This window comes from Amaranthus tricolor, chromosome 5 (genome assembly GCF_026212465.1).
Source record: "Amaranthus tricolor cultivar Red isolate AtriRed21 chromosome 5, ASM2621246v1, whole genome shotgun sequence".
NCBI lineage: Eukaryota > Viridiplantae > Streptophyta > Magnoliopsida > Caryophyllales > Amaranthaceae > Amaranthus > Amaranthus tricolor.
This window is the reverse complement of record NC_080051.1, coordinates 22,172,464-22,199,799: the sequence shown is the minus strand read 5'-3', so window position 1 is coordinate 22,199,799 and position 27,336 is coordinate 22,172,464. Positions and strand designations below refer to the sequence as shown.

Below are 27,336 nucleotides of genomic sequence, written 5' to 3'. Positions count from 1 at the left end.
ATTATTCTGTCTTTCTAATTTTGCACAAGTTGTAAAATGGGTGTAAAAGGTTAAGATGAAGAAAAATATAAATTTGTGAATGAGATTAAGAGAATAAGACTAAGATCATTGCAAAAAAAATAAAAAAATAATGCAAAATCAATAAGACACTAAAATAAAAAGTGGTACAAATTAAAAGTCACAAATTATACATAATTGTTTTCTTAATGAAAGCTTGTCATGCAAAAAGCCACTTGTCCTTAAAATATTGGAGATAATCTTGAGAAGACGTACACTACATAGAACACACTAACACATGGAATTAAGCAATAAATTACAACACAAATATACTATTGTCAAACATTGCATGTTATAACCACATTCCATATGTAGTCACTACATAAAAGTCACGTATTTTTGGACTTTCCCATAAACATACAAACAATTTGTTTACATCAAGAAAGATACCTCTTATTTACACACAATAAACACCTCTCATATTCATTAATCTATTCCCACCTTCATGCTTAAACCTATACAAAGAGGTTACTAATCATTTATCCAAGCCTAATTTCACGCCATTAGAGTAAACTAATGGAGTTTGCAAAGCTTTTTGCTCAATGCATCTTCAACATGTTCAGGTTACTTAAAAAGATTATCTATAACATACCAAAGCTAAAAGATACACCTATAATTGCTCACATAAGTGATGTTATACTCTTCTTGTACTATCATTATTGGTGTGGCCTTACTCCTTGTAAAGTTGATTTAGATGATCAAACTACAATGCACTTTTGGATCTCCAATTATCGTCGCCATGATCGCCCTAACCTTGTTCTCATCCATGGTTGTGGTGGTGATGCGCGGTGCCAATTCGTGCTTCAGGTATGTATATTTAATATTTCTTTGTCTCATTAAAACTGCTATAACTGGCCTCAAAAATATGAATACAATGCAAGTCTAACATCAACAACTCTCTTATTAATGTGTGTTTTTACATCCCGAAGCATAACCCTAATATGATTTATATAGCCCATAAAATCAGAAAAGGAATCCATAAAAGGACATTATGTGTCCCGAATCACGCAACAGTCATAAACTATTATATTACGTTGAATTTATTGTGAATGCCAGCATATTATTGGAAAAACACGAGGTGCATACACTCCATAAGCCAAGGACATACCATCCCAAAACCATAAGGCAATAGGAGAATGGACTCTACTGACTAAGAAAATGTGCACATCGTCGTTAATTCATTGGTATAGGACAAATCATCCCAACAAAAACACAGTTAGAGGCTTCTGCCTTATTGGTGCTCGCCCGAGCACATTGCCTTGGTTCGCTTACTTTGATGCTCCAATCTTCATGCCATTTCAATCCCTTTGCATTTCCTTTGTTTCCCTCAATGAGACATGCCATAGATTGAGCTATAATAGGATCCAAAACACCCTTGCTCTAACAATTCTAATTTCTAACCAAAAGTTTTAGTTGATGGTTAGATTAAGGGCTCGATGCACTAAAATATTTGTACGCACCATCATATTTTCTAGTCTAAAATATTTTTAACTATCATTAAACAGATTGAATCATTAGCAAAATTATTCAACATATACATGCCAGATTTACTGTTCTTCGGAAAATCATACACCAAGTGCACAAAACGTACGCCTCGTTACCAAGCCAAATGCATCATGAAAGGGCTTAAAAAAGGATTCGGTGTGGAGAAGTACACAGTATACTCCATCAGCTACGGAGGATGGGTAGGCTATTCAATGGCGGAGATGTATCCTAACATTGTGCAAAGGAATATCATGGTTAGCTCTGGCGTAGGAACTACCATTGATCAGAAATTGGCATTGGTAAGTAAGTTGGACAACAAAGTAGAGGAATTGGTGATACCTAAAAACCCTGATGCAGTTAAATTGTTGGTAAAATCATCTATATACAAGTATGACCTTACATCTTGGGCCCCACAAATTATACTTTGGGACTTCATCAAGGTGAGTTAGTTTTGCTAATCAATTCATTTGTTTGAAGATTATCGCTTTTTGATTATAGGAATAATTTGCGAATTATAGTCTTAAAATTTAGTATTTTTGTGAATTACAGCCTTAATATTTATTTTTTGCGAACTACATGCTACAGTCATCAAAGTATCAAAGTTTATAAATTCAGGTCAAAAACACATAGTTTCGACTACTTAACCTAAAATTCCGACCACCAACATGGTTGGAATTATGTGTTTTGGCTTGAACCTATAAACTCTGATACTTTGATGGCTATAATTCGCAAAAAAACAAACACTAAGACTGTAATTCGCAAAAGTGGTAAACTTTTAAGGTTGTAATTCACAAATTATTCTTGATACAGATATAAAACAAGTCCTATAGACTATGACTATGTTTGACACTAATTTTAAGGGTCTTGTGCGGTTGGACACATTATATATATTCATCAGATGACATAACCACTTATTAAACATATATGATTTAGTAATAACTCGTAGCGTTTCAGGTATTCGAGAACAAGAATAGGAAGGAAAAGGAAGGGCTCGTAAAATGTTTGATGTCAAAAGAAATTGATTGCAACATTTCAGCTTTGCCGCAGGTAAATGTTCTATAAATTGTGAACTTGCCTTTAATTTTGATTGCCTTGAACGAGCTTATGCAAGAGCACACCTTACCCATGCACAACGTATGTGGCCCTAGACTGTTTACCTTAGTGTGTGTGTGTGTTTGTACATGATAGGAAACCCTTCTTGTATGGGGAGATCAGGATAAGGTTTTCCCTAAAGAAATCGGCCATCAACTACAAAGGTGAATCAGTGTCTAATTTATTCATTTGTTGTAATGTAGCAAAATAAATAAGACAAGAATAATATTTATTTGTAAGACGGATGCTAATTGCAAATGGTGCAAAAATATACAGGATCTTGGGACCAAAATCAAGGCTAATAATACTCAAAGACACAGGGCATGCAATTAATATTGACTCGCCAAAGGAGCTTAATGAGTTGATTAAATCGTTTATATTCGGTCAACTGCATAATTAGCTGAAAGTCTAAATGCTTGGCTCATTAAATTGTTCTGGTTATGAATGTACTGTCCATGGAATGTAGTATATCAATTCTAACTTAATTATTTTACTTTTATTATTAACTAGGTATTTACAACAAATTTATCCATTATAAAAATAATGAATAACAAATTACATAAAAGGGGTTTAAGTAATAAACGGAATTAAACAATAACGACACATGTATGTATACTACTATATAAGTAACAATAAATATATATATACATATATACATATATATATATATATATATATATATATATATATATATATATATATATTTATATATATATATATATATATATATATATATATATATATATATTTAAAATATTATAACGTAAAATTTTATTATTCAACAAAAATCATATATCTATTATTTAATTAGTTAATTACTCTTGTGAGAGACCATCTCTCAAAAGATAAAATGATTTATCTCATTTGATTTTTTGAAATTATCTACTAATCACTTTTAATATAAATTTCATTCTTAATTTAGATGTCAAAATATAGTTGACCGGGAATTTTGTTTGATTATCTCAATGTAAAATTTATTAATAGTGATTTTTATAATTTTTAATTTAATTATGTGCAATTAGAAATATTTAGGATTGAATTAGTATATGGAATAGAGTGTAACTTTTACACAAAAACGCAAATAAGACCTCTATGAATGATGTGTAAATAATCAATTGCACCGTACTTTATTATATTACAATCTCATTCAAACAAGTTTTGAATAGCTTTGAGAATCAATATGATCATATTAATAATATAAAATGAGAAGACCGATGTTTAATATTACCTTATAAGTATAAAGTATATATATCAACATATTCCTTCAATGATAACTTCTTTGCAAGACATCTTTATAGTAGAGATGACCATAAATAAGATTGCTTTGGACAACACCATCTTTGTCGTATGAGCGATCCTACTTCAAGAATGTGTTTTATCTTATTTAATTTCATAAAATAAATTTCAATGTTAAAAAAAATGCAAAAAATGCAGTTTCATGATATTATTTTAGATATATTGAATTGCGTTCCAAAAAATTATACCAAACGACAATTTGATTAATCTCAAACAGATAATTAGTGTATTGAAGTAAGAAGAATAAAGTAACATGAAATGTAACACTTAAAAACAAACAAATATAACAACCAAACTTATCATTTCTTTATTTTCATATAAACACAAAAACCAAATCTAGTAAGTCAAGGCGCTTGTTATTTAAATCGATGGATAATGTTCTTTCTTCTTGTCTTAGACCTTGATTCTATGATACGAAGAAGAAAAGACTTTTATTTAAAGATGGAATATAAATATAAAATATAACTAATTAAATCTGAAAATTCAACATTAATGATAATGACAATGATTGAGCAAAACATAAAATAAGCGCCAATACGCTCATCGATAATGTGACATATAAACAAGTTTTTCCTGTATTATAATATGTATATGATTCATTTTTATATAATCCTATAAAAACACCTTGTATGAAGTTGGAACAAGTTGCACAAAGCTCAATTCAAAAGATAAAGTCTCGTGAATGGGATTTTACATCACTTGGAGTTAGACCTGTCAAACAGGTCGGACGGGTCGGGTCGTATAAAAATATTTTCGGGTTCGGGTTGAACGGGTTTAAAAAATTACGGTTTCGGGTTTAGACTACCTCGTTTAAGACCCTAAGTTGTCGGGTTCGGGTTGACCCAACGGGTTTTGCACTTTTTTGAAAAAATAATTTACGTCAATGATAATATATTAATATGTACCTATTACGATAATATTTTAGTATGTACCTATTACGATAAAATTGTAACTTATATAGAGTACATATCAAAAGTTGCATGAAACAGAAAATAAAATTAGTTCAACAAAGTATGACAATTACAATTTAATAAACTTGGTCATAGTCTACTATTTGATAATCTAAGACAACATTTACTAAAAATCATCATCTTCAAGAATTTCAATTCCGCTCTCTTCTACGCCGATAACTTGAGGTTCTTTGTTTGGATCCCGCAAAATCGGAATTTCAACACCGTCTTCAAGAGAATTGTTATCTTCACACAAATAAAAAACGAACTATTTAATTAGCTATGAATCTCTTTATTTCTCAAAATGCAAAAAAAGAAAGACAATTTACCATTTTCAACATCATATCCATATAGCCAACTTCGGGTTGTGACCAAAGTCTCGGCACTCTCCGGTAGTAAGGAAGCTCTCCATTTTGTTAGTATCCTACTTCCCAAGCTAAAACTCGACTCGGAAGCAACAGTAGTAATTGGAATACTTAACAAATCTCTTGCCATACTTGCAACTTGTGGAAACCTTTTAGCATTATCCTTCCACCAACCAAGAACATCCAAATCCGACAAAGGATCCAATTTATGCTCACCTAAGTAGTCATCTAGTTGTGTTCTACCTTGAGAAGAAGAATTCTCATAAGATGAAAACGCCTACAAAACAAGAGAACTTCTATTAATAATTATTGAATAACAAATTTAAGTACAACATAATATCAAAAGGTTAAGAATGAAAACTTACAGTAAGACTTGCATTCCCGCTTCCAACTCTAGTACAATCAAGGGGAGAAATATCAACTTGTGAATACTCTTCAAATAGCTTGAAGAGACTTTCTTTCACTTTCTCAGTCTTATATTCAGCACTTCTACCATCTAATTGCACAAAACAAAACTTCACATATTGAAGTTTTAAGCGAGGATCTAAAATGGCAGCCATGGAAAGAATCATGCTATAGTTTTCCCAATACTTATCAAATTTAGCCTTCATGCCCTTCGCCATATTGCTTATCGACTCATCCTCAATATTACAATAACTCAATATGAGAGACTCAATTGACCAGACATTCATCAAATACAAGTTTGCTGTTGGATAATTCCTTCCCGAAAATTGCTTGGTAATAAGGTCAAATGGCCTAAGTAGATCACAAATTTTTGCAAGTCTAGACCATTCTTCCTCAGTTAAAGTAGAAGTTGATGTATCCGATCTTCCTAACCTAGAGAAAACAACTTTGTATACCAAAGCCCTTTGAATCATCATGAATGTAGAATTCCACCTCGTTGGACAATCCAACAAAAGACCTGTAGAACAATCCAAACCAACTCCAGAAACACATTCAGCAAATTTCATTTTCCTAGCTTCCGAAGAAGTCCAATGTCTAACCAATTGCCTAATTTTACTCAAAGAATCACTAACACATTTCAATCCATCTTGAACAATCAAGTTCAACACATGAGCACCACAACGAACATGAAAATATTCACCATCACATGGCAAGCTACCAAAAACAGAAAGACTATCTGCCAACAAGTCTTGCATATTATCATTGCATCTAGCATTATCTAAAGTAATGGAAAATATTTTCTTATGTATTCCCCATTTTTTCAGATTATCAAGAATAGTATCATGTAACACTTGAGCATTATGAGGAGGAGGAACATGACAGAAATTAAGTATCTTGTTGTGCAACTTCCAATTCTCATCTATGTAATGAGCAGTTAAAGAAAGGTATCCTTGACCAACAATTGAGGACCACATATCCGATGTCAAGCAAATCTTTCCAGGGATAACATGTAATGCCTTTTTTAATTGTTTTCTCTCCCTTTGATGAATTTTAATAGTCCAATTCCTAGCTGTATTTCGACATATTGGTTTACAATTTTCATTTAAATATGTATGGATATCCCTATTCCCTTCATGCTCAGCAAAAGTGTAACTATATCCATGCCTAATGATAGCCAAAGCAACCTTTTGTTTGTACTCAATAGGATTGTATTTCAAAACAGGCTTAGCTTTTTTATCTAAGAGCATTTGACGAATATCACAATTATCACGAGCTTGACAAGATTCAGTGTGACGTCTAAAATTAGTAGTACCATACATTGAGTCGGCAAAGATAGGTCCTTTATTACAATACTTACAGTAAGCTCTTGGCCTCTTATCAGCGAATTCATCACCATCGAAAGTATTGTAATGGTCCCAACAATCTGATGTCCATTTTCTCTTGCGAGTTCCGAATGTTGGAGTAGCTTCTTGCCCAATGTTAGGAGTCTCAACATCTGTTCCATAACTTCCATCTGTTCCAGGATTGTTACTATCATCATTTGGCTCAACTCCTACAAAACAATGTAGATTACAGGTTCATTATATTAGCATTTGGGTCTAAAAGTGTCATCATTTGCCTTTGAAGTTTGATTTATGCAGATGTTGATCAATTTTAATTGTTTAGCAGAAGTTTTCAACATTTATTGAACTTCCTTTCAACTTGTCCTCATTGATAATATAAACTCCATTATTGTTTTTCTATAATCGATCTTATAATATATCCCATTAATTTCTACTTTGATCAAATGAAGATGTTGCACAAAAAAGTATTTAAAAAATAAAATTGTAATAAAACAAAAAAAAAATAACTAAAAAGAAATTACGAACAGAACAATCCAAGAACAATCCAAATTCCAAACTTTAAACTTGAAAAGCAGAGCAATAATCAAGAACAATCCAGATTCCAGAACAATCCAGAACAACTTAAAAAGCAGACAATGAAATTTAAACAAACAACAATTAAATTTAAGCAAACAACAAACAACAATCCAGAAAATACAGAGACTATTATCAAACAACAAAAACCAAGCACCAAAATATAATTAAATTTAAACAATTTCTTCGAAATTGTTAAAACCTCGAAGAAACTGGAACCTACACGCCCAGAAATTCGCGAGGAATTCGAAGAAAACAGCGATTCATACTGAAATTGCCAGAATCCGAAAACGCAAACTAAAATTAACTACAAATCAACAAGTAAACAAATGAAATTGGTACTTCAAATTACCTTCTTGAGGAGTGGGAGATGATGAAGAAGAAAAGAATTGTCCAAGAGGTGATGGTGAACAGTCTGAACACCCTTTTCGTGGGAACGGAGGGCGGCGGCGGCTACTACTTGAAGCTCGACGTCCCATAGATTTAGGGCTGATGATGACTGGAAACGGAGATGATGAAGAAGAAGGTAGGCTGAGGATGAAGAAGAAGGATTAGGAACGATCGCCTGAGGAGTGAGGTGTGAGGATGAAGAACAATGCAGATTAGGGCCGGCTGGATGAAATGAAATGAAGGATGAAGTTGAAGCGCCTTTCTTTCCTCTTTTAATTTTTAAATTTTAAGGGTTAAACCCGACGGGTCAGACCCGACCCGACCCGTTTTTGACCCATTTTTTACGGGTTTAAAAAGGCGGGTTAAACGGGTCACTTTTTAAAAATATTTGTTCAAAACCCGCTTTTTGCGGGTCGGGTTTTTTGGGTTTAGCGGGTCGGGTTCATATTTGACAGGTCTACTTGGAGTAATTGTCACTTTTTCAATACATTCTAATTAATAACCGTGATGATTTGTAAATTACTATAAAAAGACAAAAATAACAATAATAAAATAACAAAATAAAAAAAGGTAAATTAAAATCACAAAAATTTTCTTCCTATCAAATCCTACCACATAAAGGTATTATTAACTTTACAAATTACCATTATTTATTAAGACCTCCTCTCACTTTTCAAAATTAAGGTTCTGAAAACAATTATCTCCATGCCCTTTCCTTATAACAATCTACCTTATAATAAAAATAAAATTAAATAAATAAAAACTAAAGTCTTAGATTGATTGATAAAATTTAACATGCTACTAGTTCTACAAACAAGACCTTGTATTAAGTTAGAACAAGTTACACATTAAAGCTCAATCCAAAAGATAAAGTCTTGCAAATTGGATTTTGTATTAGTTAGAGCAGGTCCTGTGATCGATTATCTTCTTATCCTCTTCTTCTCCCAACCTACTTTGCCCACCAATAGTCCTACGAACAAGACCTTGTATTAATACAAGTTGCACATTATAGCTCAATGTATAAGATGTAGATGAGATTCAATCCAGGTTTTCATCGATGAAGGCTTAATAATACTCTACAATGGAATGTAGATGAATATGAATAAGAGTGGGGAAGTAGGCAAAGACCAAGCCATTGAATATCATAACTTCATTGAGTGAAAATGGTAATAGCTGCTTTCCTATTCATTGATAGTATGATACACTATGTAAATCTTACGCTTTCAATCCAAGTGATGAATACACAATTAATTAAAAAAAATCAATTGTTATTAAATATAAATTCTTCAGTGGACTCATACACAACGAGATCGGAGAGTTGACTGAACAAAAGTTTGATGAGGCTTCATCCTAAAATTAATTTGTTATAGGAAGAGTAGCCCATCAATCATATGCGTTAAATAACCTCTCTTTAATTTTTGAATGTGGATTATTTTATCGACATTCCGCCATGTGAGTTTATCTTTTTAATTGGATGGGAACATCATTCTTTTTGAGCCCACGCATTGTTGTTTTTATGGAAGTCTGAGATTTTTTTGCTTTCAGTTGATTGAAAATCGTCGCCTCTGATACCATGATAAATTTGTCACTAAACTTGTAAGATTCGTACAAGTGGAGAGTTGATTGAAGAAAAATCTGATAATATTCCATCGTAAAATCAATTATTTATAAGAGGAGTAGTCTGTTATGTTAGTCCACATTTCTCTAACTTATCGTTGTGGATCAAAGGTGAATTAACAACATTTAGTTATTTTACTTTTAAACTGGTCTTCTATTATACGTTGATAATATTAACAGCAAAAAGTTATCACCTTAAAAAAAATAATAAGACATCTTTTTTTGAGAATTATTTTTTTTATTAAAATGTATTGTTTTCAAAATTTCAAACTCATCAATTTTGGTTACAAATTGGTCGTTAAATTAAGTCCATATATAATCATCCATTAACCAAGTGAAGCTACTCTCTACATTAATCCCCATCCTCCGAAAATAAAAATACTCCCGAACAACAAAACCACCATTATCTCAAAAAAAAAAAAAAAAAAAAAAAAAAACATCGCCGGCCAATACATATATATTTTCCTTATCAAAATTCCGATATCCCATCTCAATTTGATCCTCAAACATATGAACCATCAATGTCGGCGGCAGACCAAGCCACGGCTGCAATAGCAGCGCAGCTAGCCTTCTTCGGAGATGGTGCATTCCTCGGCATAGCTCTAGCCTATGTCGCAATTCGAAGCTTCTCGAAATTCGTCGCCTCCTCATCGGCGCTTCGGAAAATCAAGGACGCTCCTTCAGTACAAGTTTCTGATCTTCGGTCCATAATTAACGATGAAGCCGGCACTGGATATGGAGAAGAGAGTGTTTCTGAGGTTTTAGTAGTGGTGCGAGGTATGGTGGAGTCCAGGTCGGCGTTTAAAGGAGGGAGTTGGAAGAGTTTGTGGAATGGTGTTCTTCAATCCAGAGGTTCTGGTGAACGTGGTGTTATTGTTCAACGCTTTCAACAGGTACTTCGATTTTATATTTTTGGGGTTTTATGGAAGTTTGATAGAAAAAATTAAGTTGAAATTGAAATTGAATTGCTGTTTATATTGTTGTTAGGGTTTAATTAGTTTTGCTTGATTTGTGTTTCTATTTGAACTAAGACATGTTTTCAAGATTGAAGCTTGAGTGTTAATTCTACTAATATATTTATCACTCTAAATTATTTGGCAAAACAACTGAGTTGAAATTCGAAGTTGTTGTTGTTGAGATTTGAAATCGAAATCATGGATCAAGTGAGTTGAAAACTTGAAATTCGAAATTGTGGATAAAGTGAGTTGAATTTCTAAATTGTTGTTGTTGCTGTTAGGGTTTAATTACTTTTGTTTTGACATGTGTTCTTATTTGAACTAATAAGACTTGTTTTTTAGGTTGAAATTTTATTGTTAATTATACTAATATACTTATTCGTCTAAAGCATTTGGTAAAACATGTGAATTTAGGAGTGGTGAAAAGATCACTTGCAAATATGAAAAAAAAGAAGCTTGAGTTGCTGTACTTTCGTACTGATTTTGTGTTCATAGGTGCGCCTTAATGCCTTTGCTTGTTACACCTTGAGCTTTGATTCCTTTCAAACATTGTTGCTTAGACTTAGTGTAACACTCATTGAAATTATGTTTTGAGAAATTTATATTGTCAAGGAGGTGTGAAGTGTGGATATGTTGATCATATTTTGTATGTGATGGTTTGATGAATAAAGGCTTTAAGTACATTTAAGTAGTAGTTTTAGGTGAGTTTGGTGAAACAAGATGTGTTTAAGAATGGAGGAACCAGGCATTTGGGAGTTTGAGTACGATGACAAGAGCCTAAAGTGAAATTAATTTAGAGGAGAAAGAGTAAAATAGTAGGTGTGGATTAAAAGAAGGGAGTTGAAGAAGCAGTAGATGGAATCTAGATGCTGAAGTATGAATAGGTGGGTCTTATCATGAGCCTAAAGTGAAATTAATTTAGAGGAGAAAGAGTAAAATAGTAGGTGTGGATTAAAAGAAGGGAGTTGAAGAAGCAGTAGATGGAATCTAGATGCTGAAGTATGATTAGGTGGGTCTTATCATGAGTTTCTCTTGCTTTAAGATTCCATGATTGGGGCCCTAGGGTTAGGCTTTCAGTTTTCTGCTGGTGTGCTTATTTCCGTACTGAATGCCACTAACCTTTGGTGGTTTTCAATTTAGTTATTCTAAACTACTATGGGGATGAATGTCACGCTTATTTTGATCCAATGTGGTGCTTTTGAGATGCATTGAGATTTAATTTAAAAAATATTAAGCGAATGAATACCTAGTATCATGGGTGGATCCAAGGGGACTCACCCCCAACACTTAAGGGCACTCGCCTAATTCTCAAAAAAATTGTAGTTAGCAAGGATTGATCTCGCAACCTAACTTCAGGGACAATTGACGTGTGCATCTTACCAACTAAGCTAAACATTATCATTGATTCTCTTAGTACTAATTATTTATATCTATAATGTAAACGCTTGTTGGATTAATAAGACTAGTGAGACGCGAATTATAATTAATTGATATGTATCATACTTTTATAGCTGGTCTATATATACTTTTCAAATGCTGTAAATTTATTATAAAATATATGCCAACTTTGTAATTACTAATTTTGATAAAAAAAATTTAAAGAGAAGAAAATAAATGGATATGGAGCAACCCAACAATGTTTATACGATATTGAAGATAAAGTTATGCAATAAAACGAGAGAACAATTCAAAAAGGATTTCTTGGTAACATTTTTTGAAAAGGATGTATTTTGTATATTCCCAGTAATCTTATAACTCGTTGGTTTCGAGATATGAGAATTCGTCGAAATAAATTATTGAATATTTTAAGGGTTGAATTTAAAACATTATTGTTTTTGATAAATTTTTAAAACTATTTTAACTGATTATTTCTATACCGAATGTGCTCTCACTTAATCCGAGTTTTGGGTTTGCCACTCTCTGGTCCCCATTTTCTACCAAAAGTTTCCTTTTGAAAAGTAATGTGGGCTTCAAGTCCAGTTTTCTGTACTTGTATCTTAAAAGGAAAAGAGCTGTTATATAGTTATGGTTTTATGGAAAATAGTTCCCTTGTAGCCGATTCACTATTCGCCTTTTAGTATCTATGACCTGCTTCTTGTTAATGCGATGCCTCTAACATAAAGCAATATTTCATTTTAGTATTTTATCTAATTTTGATCGTATTATGCTGTGAAGTGTATATACAATGAATGGAGAGGACTTTTTGGATGGTATCCGGATCTACGTGCTGTCTTGGCTAACATTTGGAGAGATAAAGGTTCTACCTCGATTAGAATGGTATGCATTATAGCTTTTTGATTGTGACTTTGCTATATTTTCTTAGTTCTCTGTTGATGATAGATTATGAATGTCCAAGAAATGGTTACTAATTCATGTTGTTGTAATTACTCTTTTCACTTATTGAGTTTTTAGCTACCTTTAATGAAAATTCTTAATTAGTTAAAATCGAGAGCATTAGGTTAAGAAAGGTTCTAATTCATACTTTTTAGGAACATGGTCAACATATTTCCACGTGATGGTTTTTTATTTCTTGGTTTTGTTTCTTTTTTTTTTTTTTAAATTAAAACTAGATCACCGGGCTTGTTATTGGTATTTAGAAAAATATGTTTTTTGCTTTATCATTGAGGCTTGAAATGAAATCATGCACTGTTGGTTTTGCAATTCTCAATCTAAACAACTGTTTGCTTTTCATAATTGTTTTTGTACATGACAATCATCCTTGAATTTAAAGCATCAAGGATATGAACAGAGATTTTCTGTCATAAACAGAGTGGAAAAGGGAGGAGAGAGGCAGGGGGAGTTGAGGAGAGCACATATCATCTGTATGGCAGTTGTGGTTAATTGAGTTTCTATAATACACATCTTCTATGTTCTTATTTTTTGCAGGTTCCATTTGTTCTTGTTGATTGTCGTCAACAACAGCCTTCGGATTATGTGGTGGTCAATTTGGAAGGTTCGAAACATCTCTTGCCCTTGACGACAGTGTACCATCATATTCAACCAATTCAAGCTTCACCCTACACCTTTCTTCAGGCACTTTTTGGATATGATTACCCTGTGAGTTGCTGACCTTTTTATTGCTTGTTCAGTTTATTTTCTTCTTTCCTTCTCTACACTTTTGACTTCTTGCCTCTACATCAACTGATTTGTTTTTCTTTTACTGAAAATTATGATTACTTGGTAGGTTGGTGTGCTTGATGAGGAGAAAATTCTTCCAATCGGAAAGGAGGTAACAGGAGTTGGGGTTTGCTCCACGAAAAATGGAGTTCATGAGTTAAAATCTTGTGATGATCTTCCTTTTTTTCTGTAAGGCCATCAATTTTAATGTTTGTAGAAAGTCTTTATCCGAATACTGTAAATAGGCTTGGACCGTAAATATAAAGCAGTGACAGCTTATGATCTTGACAAATTTGTATATATTTATTTGTTACATGCAAAGGAAGTTGGAGTAGTTTCAGTTTACAGCTCATAAATTTGTTAATTTGGTTGCTAAATGTTTATATAAGCATTGATTTTTTTTTTTTTGCTTTTTTTTTTTAAGACATATGTTTTGGATGTAATTATCATTAATTGATCTTACATTTTTAACCATTTTGTAGTGATGTTTTTGGTCAAGATTCCTGAATAATTTATTTTGTGCAGAACTGAGTTGACCAAGGATCAAATGCTCATAGACCTCTCTTTCAAAACAAAGATCTTACTATGGAGTGGTATTGTTGTGGGCTCAGTGTCGATTGGCATACTTGGCTATGCAGTTGCTAGGTACTTTATCTAGCTTCATTTATGTTCATGCGGTTTCTGGTTAAAAGCAGAATTCACCTTAATAAAAGGTTTTCTACCTTTGAACGTTATATGCCTCTAATGATTAGATTTTAGGTTTCTATTTATGTTTTTAGCTTTTTCTTCCTCTTTCTTGGTAGAATAGGTGGAAAATAACTAGGATTCCCTGTTTGATCTCCAATTTAGTGGAGGTGAATGTGATAGACTGAGAAGGCCAGAATGCCATGGCTATGGTTAACATGAAATTAGTGAATCAATTGCAAAACTGATGAGCTGTGAAAATGACAGTATAATAGCAAATATGCAATGAAAACGTGATGTAATGTACCAAAGTAACTAAAGATGTGTATTAATTGTGACCCAAGTGACCACAATAAACGGAATAACGATTACAAGCTTCCGAGAGGCTAAACTCTCCAGTAGGAGTTGGGAACTCAATACTATATATTTTCTGATTTACTTTTTGCTTTTCCTCCTCTTTTTATACTACTTTCCCCTACAAACCTATTTCGCAAGCTACATAGTTAACGAGGTAATCACTATAATACTCTTATAGATAATTTATTAATTCCTATAATAATACCCCAAAATGTGATGCATTAATTGAATTTATCATGTTGCTTGCGGTCCTTTTTGACTGAAACAGCATTCATATATTTACTCTCTCAATAGATCGAGTCCATGACCATTTCATTAAAATAATTCATCCTGATACTACAGCAATAATCCTTCCTCATATTACAGCAATAGCAAAACCTGAATTGATGCTAACAAATTGAGTAAATGCTTTTTTTTATTCTGAAAATGTTAAATATAGTCTATTAGAACAATATCATGACAGTGTCCTAATCTCTTAGAGAAGGTCGGATGATCCATTTTAGGGCCTAGGGATGTTTTATAAAAGGGTTTTGACACAAATAATCCCAACTAATGGTTGTCTTTTGTCCCAAGTTTGGATTAAATAGAATACTCCCACGTTAAGGAGACACTCCCCACCGAATGATAAGCCTGTTTTACTTTAGCCAAACGCTCATCCTCTTCCGTGTTCCCCACCTCCATCTTTTAATCTCTATCCATTCCTCCAAGCACTCCTCCCGAGTTTCCAACTTATCACAATCAATCATAAACACGGACCCATGCCTTCTATTATCTTTTATTGTGAGATAAATTTGATCAAGATGATGAAGGTTTTAAAAAAGAGTCTATTTGAGAAGGATGTCCCTGTAGTAGGGGTTACTTGAGTCAACTTATACTAATTGGGATTATTTTGAGAAGATTACCAATAGTTGGCATAATTGGTGTCAAATTTTTGTAAAAGATAAGTAAATTATGAATGTGACGCTCTTAATTAGAGGGTGCCATATGGCCACTGGCCTAGGACTTTTGGAACACAGTGGGCTTCTTATATATTTGTATTATTATTTTAGATTTTACCTTTAAAAGTGGACTCATTTGCAAAGTTTTTTTTTGGCATCTAATGTCAGTTTGGTCCTTTTTTTTGTTTCGTTTCAGGAACTGGGTTAAGTGGAAGCAATGGTGGGAGCGTAGGAGAGAGCAGAGGCAAATGCGTGCTAGACTTGATGCTGATGCTGATGCTGATGCTAACCATGGCAGCAGCAATCCCGAGTCAGAAGATGTAGAAGAAGAGGAAATGGGAGATATTCCTGATGGACAATTGTGCGTTATCTGCCTCATGAGGAGGAGGCGGTGTGCATTTATACCATGTGGACACCTCGTTTGTTGCCAAAGATGTGTGTTTTCAGTTGAACGAGATCTAGCACCAAAGTGCCCTGTTTGCAGGCAGGCTATCCGTGGTTCTGTCAGGGTATATGATACGTGAGGTATATGCGCTTCTCCTAGAGTTAGTCTAAAAGACAGGAAATATTTGTGCATGTGAATTCTATCTGATTTCTGTTCTTTTGATATGTACATAATAATACTTGTATTTTTTATGTCGAGTTAATCACCATTCGTTCTATAGAAATTGATCCATATAATTTTGTTTACCTATGCTGGCAAATGGGATTCAAGACTCAAGTGGTCTTGTATTCTGTTATCGTCATCTACCTATGGCTATTATTCCTTTTAGTCTAGTTAAGTACTTCAAATTAAAATATTTTTTGTTTCGACTCGATGTGAGTTAATCTAGCTTTCATTTTCATAGTCACAACTTCAAGTTTTCATTAATATTGTAGTGTATTATTTTGTTCATCATTTCTTCGTTATTCGTTAATTTCATATAATTGATTTTGTTTACCTCCATGTCTCTTGTTATTGGGGTTGATATTTATGCATAAATTGTGATTAATTGATATGTGTTCTAGCCTTCTAGTTTTTATACTTATCAAGAATCACAGAATAACTAATGAGGTTGACCAAGTGACTAATTTTTCATGTTCGTGTGACTTTGCATGTGAAAGTCGGGATTTCGATGTTGTGTTCTTTTTATTAGACTATTAGGCTATTCATTATTCTATGAACTACTTCGGTAAAGATCATACGCTTTTAAAATAATGAGTTCATATGCTAACAATTATATTAGATGAACTATGCAATACATTTATGGAGAATGTCTCACAGTGAGATCGTCTCACACGAGAATTTGTGCTATTATTCTCATCCTTAGCATTGAATCTTAACCTTTGTGGTTGAGCATATTGGATCCTTTGATCGCCCTAGGTTTTAGTTCATTGTTTAAGTTCACATCGTTTTTGAATTATATTCTTTACTCTTTTAGTTTTCTGTGTTATTCATTTTGCATTAATTTAAATTATAATATGAAGGTTTTTACATAAATATGCAAAATGAATGGGACGAACGAGTAAATTTCATTCCTCCATCGTCTTATGCTAATATGAAGGTTTTTACATAAATATGCAAAATGAATGGGACGAACGAGTAAATTTCATTCCTCCATCGTCTTATGCTATCTCTTGGTTAGTTTAATATCACTGCCAAGTGCCAATTCATCATTCATTCGTATTGTTATTCGGTAAATTTGTCCCAACATGCCCATTTGCATTAGTACTTAGTGGAAGGATGAGATAGGAAACCTTAAACTAGAATAGCGACAATCTTGGTAGTTAGTAATAATTGTAACGCTTTATTATTGTTTGGTAACCTTACTAGTTAGCTATACCTATCAACGCTTTATTATTGTATGGTAAAAAGTACTTGTGGAGAAAATCCAAAAAAAACAAATAATAAATGTGTAGAAGAATACTGAAATAATTTAAGATTAAGTTCTAGAGATTCAAGCTTTATCCCTTAAAACATCTAAGAACAGAGGGAATGAAGCTCAAATTTACGAGGATCATTTAATTTGATTATGTTCTCGGTGGTGGTATTATACTGGAGAGAGAAGAAAGATATGCTATTGTGTAGGTCTAAGGGTTTAGAATAATCATCTATGTTAGTGTATGAGTGTATTACTCCCTTTATACAATAGGAAAGGCGTAGCCAAAATTGGGGTAATAAAGCCTACGATATAAAAAGCAATTAAGTCCATAGTAGAAAGCTGTAGACAACACAAATACCCCACCTGATGAAGTGCTCGATTAGACTCTACTAATGTATTCTCGTCTTTGTTGCCTCGTTCAAGGCATGTTCCATTCCGATCTTGACTAGGCATTACTTCGATGCTCATAATTTGCTTCTCCTCATCATACACAACGCCTAGTGTTCCGAACACTCACTCGACAAACCAGGTGCAAATCAAGACCAATCTCAACAAATTTATTGGTGAAATAATAAGAAACAATAAATTTATAGATCATAATATTATTAGAAAATAGTCTTTCCAACTTTAAAAAAAAAAAATTAGAACTTGCTTTATTTTATTTTTTTGTTAGTGATACTATTAATAATGCAAACAGTTGCAATGGCAGAGCTCACATTAAAACCTAGAAAAAAAATAATTCAAAATTTAAAAATTTGGACATTTCTTTTGGAAATTTGGTTTACTAGGTTCAACATTTTGAGAGAGAAAAAAAAATCAAGGTATAAAGCTATAAAACAATAAATAAAAGCATAGAGTATCTAATCAAAAGAGGTTGGAAATGCAAGTATTCTGGATAAGATTGTAGAGTCTCAATTATTTTGGTCACTCAACGGGTAGTATAGAAGGAGAATAACATTGTCCATTTAACTTTTTTTGGTTAAAACTTATAATTTTTTGAATTCTTATTAATTGGTCTAGCTTATTTTTCATGTTGTTTATATATTTCTCCTACTTTTTATATATTTTTGCCCAATTTTCTTTTTCATAGTTACCTCAAATATTGTACTTAGCAGCAAATGCGACTGAGTGAAAGAGAGTAAAAAGAAATAGTAATAAAAGTTGAGGGACGTAAAACGGCGAAGCAGAATAGAAATTTAGAATAGTAAGCAATTAAACATATAAAAATTTTAAATTAATCACTGTAATTTGTAAATCATTGTAAAAGACAAAATAAATACCAATAAGGTAAACAAAATAAAAAGGATAAATTAAAATTCTAAAAGCTCCAATATATTGAATTTGTCTACATAAGGATGATTTATCAATATTACATTACCTCGTTATTTACCTAGACTATCTTGTAAGCATAACTGCATAAGTTAGCATCCAACAAGACGGGATAGACACGTACGTATAAGAATCTTGTCTTGCGTTAAAACCAAAGCAACGAAGGGAGTGGGGAGTGGAGTAATGGTTCCATGTGTCAGATCCCTATCAAATATCAATGCAAATTGCAATGAATGAATGAATGTATGAATGAATGGAATTGGCAGCATTCAATCTTGTTTCCTTACTCAATCATCATTTTCATTCAACAGGCAAGGACTACCAAGTAGGGACCACACCACAGTAATTCAGTACTGTTACTCTGCAGACAATGCTGGCACACTTTTCTATGTCGTCCCATGCAACTCCACAGTCCACAGTTTCGCTTTTGTTTTTTCCTTTTACTCTTCTTACTTGCTCTTACTGTGAAGTGTGAACTCTACCCACAATTGTACCGGTTAGTCTCTTAAACAGAACTTTTTAAAAAAAAAAAAAAATGTCAAGTCTAGTCTATTAAAGATTAAAATTTATTTATTATATTTTAAATATTTATTAATGCTTATGTATCATATTCTTAATGTCTATTTTTAATATCTCAAATATCTACTTAAATTATTATTAATGTCTACTTATAATATTTTAAAAAATATATAATGTGCCGACCCAATTAAAAATGATCTCTTAAAAAGACTAAAAAGACCGCCTAAGTTATAACACTTCTTATTTTAATAGAGTACCATTTAAAGTTGGTGGTGGACTAAGTCCTTACAACACTTTTTTTAGATCAACACTAATTTTAAGCACAATTTCGATTCCTACTTTTTTAGTGGTACTTGTGATTTAAATTGCAAATCAAATTGTACTTTTGGTATTTGGCTTATTTTACGGTCTAAATAGTTCATTTTAATTTTTTATTTATAAAAACTGATTTTCAGTCTAGTTTTGGTTTTTAGACTAAAATAGACCAAACTATAATCGTATTATATTTAAATATCGGAGTTACTTTGAAAAATACGTTGATATTTTGAGATGTAGTTTTTTTATGGTAATATATACTTAAATTATGTTAATGCAATCAATTAATTATGAATTATTATATTGTTGACTATAGATGCGAAATATTTGCATAAAAAAATATATTAATTTGATACAAAAAAACTAACAAAATCGCGGATCAGACATACCAGATCGTTATAGAATGGTTCGATCGGATTCAATAGGTAATTAAAACGATCTAATCTGTTCTAATGTGAAAAAAAATATATGGATAAAATTTATTTTATAATGTGAAACAATGCGAGTCATATGAAAAATAAAATTATACCCCTAGCAAATTTTACTCAACAAACTGGAAAGAAATAATGTCTATATTCTACAATAACACCTTGGTTACATACTGCCATTATTGATGATTTTTATAACACATAAATTTATATATTATTTTATCAAAATCCGAAACAGAACAATGTATTTAATATTTTAAAGATACTCTCTCCTATCTAATGTATGTGTCTTATTAAGTTATGTACAATCTTCAATGCACTAATCTATTTATAAATATCTTTGATTTCACATAATAAAAATTTTATAAAATATTGATATTAATAGATTTTTCAATGAGACAAATAAAAAAAATTCTACACTTTTATGTATTAATTTATAAATTAATAATAAAATACAAATTACAAGTATAAAAGTGTAAAAAAAAGGATATCTAAAATTAGTAAGAGACAATATTAAAAATTTACGAATTTGTAATAAAGCAATTTTTAAAAAGTACACGATATTATGAATTTGCATCATTAATTATACGTTACTTGTAGTTTGAAGACTTACAAATTCAGTTATCAAAATTTATTCTTTGTTTTACAAATATTTCAAAATAAAATTATTAAAGTTGTACATCAAATACTATCCATTTATCACTATAACAAATTTTTTGAAAAGAAAAAAAGAAAGTAAATAAAAAAGTAAAAATTTAATCCAACAACATTCATTATTGTTATGGATTTCCTAGGGAATTTCAGCATGCGTTTTTGGTTCAAGTAGAAGCGTTTATTCGGGTCATCGGTTGATTTTGAGTTAGGTGTTTTGAGTCGGTTTAGAATCGGATTTTGTGTCAATATTATTTTTTACATAAATGTAAATCATTTTTGAAGTCGGGTCAAATCGGGTTCTGTTACAAGAATACAAGATCGGGCAAATTTCGAGTCATTGAGTCTGTTTTGAACACCTCTAGCTTGAACCAAACATTTACTAACAGAAGTGTATTATTTATCAGATAAATATTTCTCCAAGACGGTCTCAACATAAGATGATGACTCATATAAAAGTTAAAAATCCCATTTAATATATGGGCTAAAAATCTATGATCTCATCTAATACACAATATGATAATATAAACTCCGATACCAAATCCTATCATAAAAAAGTCTCACAAAAATACACCTATATTTATCCTTGATAGTTGTTAGGACTTGGGAGTTAGGAATTCTCGCTTTTCACTTCTCAGTATAATTCATAGCCAAACACATTACAAACTATAAAAAAGTAAAAGTATTTTAAAACATACGGAAATTAAAGTAAAAAAAGTTATCTACTTAGTTTTTGGATTCAATTTATTATACATATTACTTGAATTTGTGTGGTTCGGTTGAAACAAGAGGTATTTTGAAGATGAAATGAAAATTTATAAAGGGACAAAACTCAAGGTAAAAATTAAGTAAAAAATGTAATTTGATAACAAAATAAAACATCCTAAAAGATCCTTTTTAGTTATTATTATGTTTCGACTATTTTTAAGTGACATTATTACTTACCTCTACGGCTCTACCTTTGTTATTTCGTATTTACTTTTTTATTCTTTTGTCCTAATTTTGCATTTATTTTTATCTCCTTAGAATTTTTATCATAAATCTCTCAAGATATAATCCTTTAGAAAAAAAACTCTCAGGATATAAAACTTGAATTTCTAGCAAAACACAAAATTCAAGCTTTGTGGAGGGCGAATCACCTAATCAAATCAATTGATAAAATTAACTCGTCTAATCAATGATTTTAATCAGCTTCCAATTACAAGCTATAGGGGTTCTTGGTTCATGGCTTTTGATTTAGCTTTTTGGTTGGTTTTTGGTTTATTGGTTGGTCCACCAACCAAAAAAGTGTTTGATAAATGGCTTTAAAGCAGCTGAAAAGCTGGCTTTTAAGCCAATATGAAAAAGCTGCTCCGGTTAGCTTTTTTTATTGACTTTTCGCTTGTTGAACCACTTTTTCTAATAAACAGCCAACATCCGATACTCAAATTTATCAAACATCTTCGCAAACAGCTGAATTTTTCAGCTAGCTTAAAAACCAACAAAAATAGCCAACATTTTCAACTGGTCAAATAGGCCAATTAAAAAAATCAGTCACCAACAACCAACAACCAACAACTAATTACCGAACACGCCATGCGAAACAGCCTCAAAGAAGAGGACAAGTGACTAACTGACTAAGTGTTGGGATATAAAGCGAAGAGCATCATTGGGAAGCCAATGGCTGTTAATTGCTAAGACTAGCAAGTTGGGTAGTGTACCAAACTACCAATGCAATTCCCATCATGTGTTAAATGTAAAAACATTATCATAAAGTTAAAACCAAAACAGGGTAAAAAAAAAAGGTGATTATATTCTTCATGAATAAGAACATACTCACTATATACACTGCACACTGCACACTGCACACTGCACACTGCACACTGCACACACCTCTCATTTCTCAGGTGTAAGCAAAAGACAGTATAGACTTAACCATTGTAACATCACCTACCTTTTATCACATTTCATTCACAAAAAGAACAACATTCTGCAATCAAATACAAGAAACCAAATAATACTTTCTGCAAAAAATCTTAATTCTGATAAAAAAAATAAAAACTTTCAGAATTTAGATTTTAGACCCACTATTTTAATTTACTCATCTTGATAAAAAAAAAAGGAAGGGAATTGAAGAAGGTGAAGTAAGAAAGATGATAAGAGGAAGAGATTATAATAAGAGTAGGTGTGGTGGATTTCCAGCATTCACAGCAAGTCAATGGCAAGAATTGGAGCAGCAGCTTCTAACATATAGATATATTATGTCAGGAATTCCTGTTCCTCCTGAACTCATTTCTACTGTCATTACAAACCCTTCTTCTGATTTTTTCCCTCTTCAACAATCACTACCATGTAAGCTCTTTCACCCTTTTTCTCAAATCTTATGTTGTTATATATGCTGGATTCCTTTTATAATCCAAGAACATGTTTACGAAACAACTCAATCAAGAACTTAAGGTGACAAAAATACTCCATGTTTTATGCTTGATTATGTCTTTATCCACGAAAACCCGTATCACTTAAGACTATGTGATTGTAGCCATATAGTGCAAAAATACTGTTTTGGTCACGGTCACAGTTTAATCACGAAATGGATTTCACGTCCAATATAGATTTTGGCCTTTATTTCAGTCGCAATAAACTCAAAAACCTTTACAATGTGGCTGCAATACGGTGATGGTGATGCAGCCTTATTTTGACATTATGTTTGTAGCTTTAGACTTCAGGATATGTTTTATATTCTACCCGTACGCAGAAGGAAACCCCATGAACGTGTCGATTGTTTTATTGGTTTAGTACATGTAGTGAAGAAAAAGTGAGAAAAAAAGTTACCAAAAGTATATGGGTTGCTAGAATTGTCTAGTTTATAGTTCTACTTTGTTATTAGGGAATATGAGTGTCACTTCAGATGAGATCAATAAATTGTAGCAAACTGTGATCTTTTGGGTGGTGGCCCATTTAAAGCCCGGCCCATTGCACACCCCTGGTGGTGGGCTCGATATTGTTCAATTGTGAAGGTTTATGGAGACATCCAGGGTCATACTTTTGGTCCCTTGTCCATTAAATTGTTTTCTACTATTGTGTTGCCTACTGTTATATTCAGCATATTATCAAAAAAATTATGAGATGCACACACTTCACAAGATAAAGAGACATATATCATCTCAAAACCATATAACAATGGGAAAAAGGAATCTAATAACTTATAAACTGTATACACCATCTTCAATTTATCGATGTGGGATAACCCATCCCAACACCTACAAATTTATTACCTGATTCTATCAATTCTTAGATTTAATAGTTGTGGTACAAATTAAATATGCAGTTGGATGGGGTTGTTTTGAAATGGGATATGGAAGAAAAATAGACCCAGAACCAGGAAGATGCAGAAGAACAGATGGTAAAAAATGGAGGTGTTCAAAGGAAGCATACCCAGATTCTAAGTACTGTGAAAGGCACATGCATAGAGGCAAGAACAAATCTAAGAAGACTTCTTCTACTTGTTCTTCTACCATTTCTTGTTCTGTTTCTTCATCTAATGATGAGTGTGCTATCAATTATCATCCTCTAATGCCTGACAAAACCCAAGTGCAATCCTTCCATACTACTACTACTCCCTCTGTTTACCCTTTTATGTCTACTCAATCCTCCTCCTTGTCAACTCATAATTGTACTGAGTCAACTCAACAAAGCAGTATTGCTCCTCATTGGCTTTTCGATTCTCAGTCATATGATCAGCCTAACAAACAGATGAGGTTTGTCTTTTTCTTTTGAACTCTGTTTATGAAATTAATTCAACGAAAAGATTTGGTTTGATGGTTGAGACTAGGGGTGTTCAATGGGCTAGGCGCCCATTTTGAGCACTTATCCGGTTCATTTTTAGAAGCGCTTTGCAAGGACGGGGCCGAAAATGGGCTATACTACAATTAAAATGAATTAGGCTATAAAAGGGCTCAATAGGGGCTAAAAAAGAATCTTTGTAAATAGCATAATTAATGTATAATTTAAATATTAATATCAATTTAATTATTTAAATGATAATTTAATTGTTATAAATTGATAAATAGGGATTAAAATAATTTTTAGTACTATAATGGGCCTAGTTGGGTAAGTCCAGGCTTTGAAAACCCGGCCCATTTAAGGCCTATATTAATTTTAAAGGCCTTTATTCGGCCTGGTCCATATTTACTTAAATCCGACCCGGCCTTTATTAGGCACATTGAACACCCTAGTTGAGACTTTAAGATCCGTTATACTAACTATACTCTAACATGATCGATCATATAAGAGCTTTCGGACTAAAGGACTTGATTCACAAGCTCTTGTCAATGCATGATGGGTGAACGAGAAACTTGTGATAATTCTGTCACATCAACAATAATAGTTTAAACTCTAAACTATGCATTGACGAGGGGAACAAAAGGATTATGCTGGAGATTATGGCTTAAGAGTGACAAAGTAGATAGGATCATAGGAAGTCACAACCATTAGAAAAATAAATTTTATGTGATCTTACATTAAAGAATTAGATAAAAATTGACTGACGTATAAATTGGACGGGCCACATTTTCTAATATCAATTGGTTTTAGAATGGAACCTCATATCATCAGGTTTATATGCAGCAAACTCTTCTCTTGTATGTGTCTTGTTGTGTACACTATACAAGCCCGTTAAAAATTTATCAACAACTACCGGCGTCTAACTTGATAGTTGACACAAGATTGACACGTGTTAGAGTTGTGCAATTTAGGTCGATGAACTTCGGATATAATTTGGAGTCGGTTTCAGTTAGAACTTGAAGGTTACAGTCGATTAATTAACAAATGAAACTTGTTTAAATACGATTTAATATTGGTTTTAATCGATTTCGATAAAAAATGAACTCAGTTAGTAATCGGTTTAGAGGAGTTATGAAAGATAATGTATTGTCTTTCCTTGATCTCTTGATTATACTTTTAGTGAAGAATTTATACACTTTTGACCACATAATGTGATAAATATTATAAATTAAAAATAATTAAATACATAAAATCTTTAATTGCACAAATTCTTATAAGAAGCAGTATTTTGAATGATCGAGTTGATTTCGGGTTAGATGTTTCGGATTAGTTTTAAATTGAATTTTGTGTTCATATTTGATTTTACATTATTGTTAATCATTTTTAAAGTCAAGCCAAATCGAATCATCGGAGCATTTTTTATGTGGATCCGACATGTTGTATGATTGTAGTCTGTAGATGGGTGTTTTCTTATGCAGCAGTTGTAATGCAGGTCTTTGGACTTAGAAGCAGATGAAAGGATAATGAGTAGATTCCAAGAATTTGGATCAAATATCTACCAAGAAAATAAAGAAGATGATACTCAGAAACTATATCAAAATATTCCTTTGCTTCTCAAGTAATTTCTCACAAGTTTTATCGAGAGGTGATCGTATAATAAGCACATCAAATTAGTAATTTTTTTTTTTTGACGTAAGACTTATCGTGTGAAATGTTTAAATATGTATACTTTATTTTGTATTTTCTCTTTTATGCTTTTATTTGCAAACTTTTGAAATATGTAGGTTTCTGCTTAATTTTAACTGTCAATATTTTTAATTATATCATAAAAATTAGTAATAAAAGTATTGATACTAGATAGAATAATATGCAAATTACATTCTTAAAATTTAGGACTTTTACGAACTACGCTCAATGTCTAATATTTGGAATTACAACTACCAAAACATAAAAGTTTATGGCGTTAAGATGAAATCACAAAATTTCGATCACTTATTCTAAAATTACGACCACCAAAATGGTCGAAATTATGTGATTTGGCCCGAACAATACATATAAGAAGAAAGAGTCTCTAGAAGTGGGTTTTGCTTCCCCAAAAGCACGGCAAGTGTTGCCAGATATTGATACAATGATCCAATCAAGTTTTGCAGTCTTTGAAGAAAGGCAAAGTCAAGCTAATAATCAACTAAAAGCGGTCTTGAAAGAGGTTCAAATCAAATTGCAGCAGATGATCATTATAGGACAATGTAAGCGATTGAGCATTAAAGACAAAATTTTCTGGTATTTATGCAACCGCGATATGCACAACAACCTCCTCCATGACCATTTATTTTTAAAAGACTTAATTGTATAATGTATAAAACAATCTATCATTTTATATATTATTCATTTTCATTAGATGTTATTTTATTTGTTTTGATTTATTTGGTTTTTGTTTTATGTGATAAAATTATTATTGCTATATATGATACAATAATTATTTTACAACTGGAATTATAAATATTAAAAATATATTAACATAAAAAACAAATGAAAAGAAATAAAATAACTATAAAATAGGTGACAACATAGGCGACGACACATATGGTCGCCAATGCCAACCTGGCGATGGACATGGTCGTCGCCACAACCAGGAGAAAAGAGGTGATGTGATAGGGTGGTCGCCAATGTCACCACCCATTTTGACTTTTTTAGCATCCACTTGTGCAGTAGCGATGTGCCAAAAGTCGGTCGCCCGAGTTTATTTCTCAATATTATCATTTTATCATTTTAATTTAGGGATGGTAAAATGAGCGAGTGGATGCAGTTTGCCCCCCATAACCATACCCACCTGAAATTTTCATAC

The 27,336-nt window shown here is 32.2% G+C and overlaps 3 protein-coding genes across 4 annotated transcripts; all 3 read left to right on the top strand.

The window, feature by feature from the left end:
- Nucleotides 1–536: 536 nt before the first annotated feature.
- LOC130813754 (uncharacterized) lies at nt 537–3,088 on the top strand. The gene is made up of 5 exons (XM_057679617.1): nt 537–864; nt 1,563–1,982; nt 2,497–2,589; nt 2,731–2,798; nt 2,911–3,088. Exons 1-5 carry the CDS (start codon nt 574–576, stop codon nt 3,032–3,034), a joined length of 996 nt encoding a protein of 331 aa, XP_057535600.1. The 5' UTR covers nt 537–573; the 3' UTR covers nt 3,035–3,088.
- Nucleotides 3,089–9,932: 6,844 nt separating this feature from the next.
- On the top strand, nt 9,933–16,512 carry LOC130813752 (E3 ubiquitin-protein ligase SPL2). Its single transcript, XM_057679616.1, has 6 exons — nt 9,933–10,466; nt 12,705–12,806; nt 13,416–13,586; nt 13,714–13,835; nt 14,172–14,291; nt 15,822–16,512. The coding sequence occupies exons 1-6, from the start codon at nt 10,095–10,097 to the stop codon at nt 16,147–16,149; spliced, it is 1,215 nt and encodes a 404-aa protein (XP_057535599.1). The 5' UTR covers nt 9,933–10,094; the 3' UTR covers nt 16,150–16,512.
- Nucleotides 16,513–22,410: 5,898 nt separating this feature from the next.
- On the top strand, nt 22,411–26,845 carry LOC130813751 (growth-regulating factor 5-like). Of its 2 annotated transcripts, XM_057679615.1 has the most exons (4): nt 22,411–23,060; nt 24,037–24,466; nt 25,984–26,136; nt 26,642–26,845. In XM_057679615.1, the coding sequence occupies exons 1-3, from the start codon at nt 22,862–22,864 to the stop codon at nt 26,111–26,113; spliced, it is 759 nt and encodes a 252-aa protein (XP_057535598.1). In that variant the 5' UTR covers nt 22,411–22,861; the 3' UTR covers nt 26,114–26,136; nt 26,642–26,845. The 2 variants fall into 2 exon arrangements, with proteins under 2 accessions (XP_057535598.1, XP_057535596.1); XM_057679613.1 differs by lacking the exon at nt 26,642–26,845 and having other exon boundaries at nt 22,412–23,060; nt 25,984–26,626.
- Nucleotides 26,846–27,336: the final 491 nt, after the last annotated feature.

Coding starts and splice junctions, on each gene's coding strand:
- LOC130813754 (XM_057679617.1), top strand. CDS start 574: ATGGAGTTTGCAAAGCTTTTTGCTCAATGCATCTTCAACATGTTCAGG. Junction 1,983..2,496: donor TACTTTGGGACTTCATCAAG/GTGAGTTAGTTT, acceptor GTAGCGTTTCAG/GTATTCGAGAACAAGAATAG. Junction 2,799..2,910: donor ATCGGCCATCAACTACAAAG/GTGAATCAGTGT, acceptor AAAAATATACAG/GATCTTGGGACCAAAATCAA.
- LOC130813752 (XM_057679616.1), top strand. CDS start 10,095: ATGTCGGCGGCAGACCAAGCCACGGCTGCAATAGCAGCGCAGCTAGCC. Junction 10,467..12,704: donor TTGTTCAACGCTTTCAACAG/GTACTTCGATTT, acceptor TATGCTGTGAAG/TGTATATACAATGAATGGAG. Junction 13,587..13,713: donor TTTTTGGATATGATTACCCT/GTGAGTTGCTGA, acceptor ATTACTTGGTAG/GTTGGTGTGCTTGATGAGGA.
- LOC130813751 (XM_057679615.1), top strand. CDS start 22,862: ATGATAAGAGGAAGAGATTATAATAAGAGTAGGTGTGGTGGATTTCCA. Junction 23,061..24,036: donor TCTTCAACAATCACTACCAT/GTAAGCTCTTTC, acceptor TTAAATATGCAG/TTGGATGGGGTTGTTTTGAA. Junction 24,467..25,983: donor CAGCCTAACAAACAGATGAG/GTTTGTCTTTTT, acceptor GTTGTAATGCAG/GTCTTTGGACTTAGAAGCAG.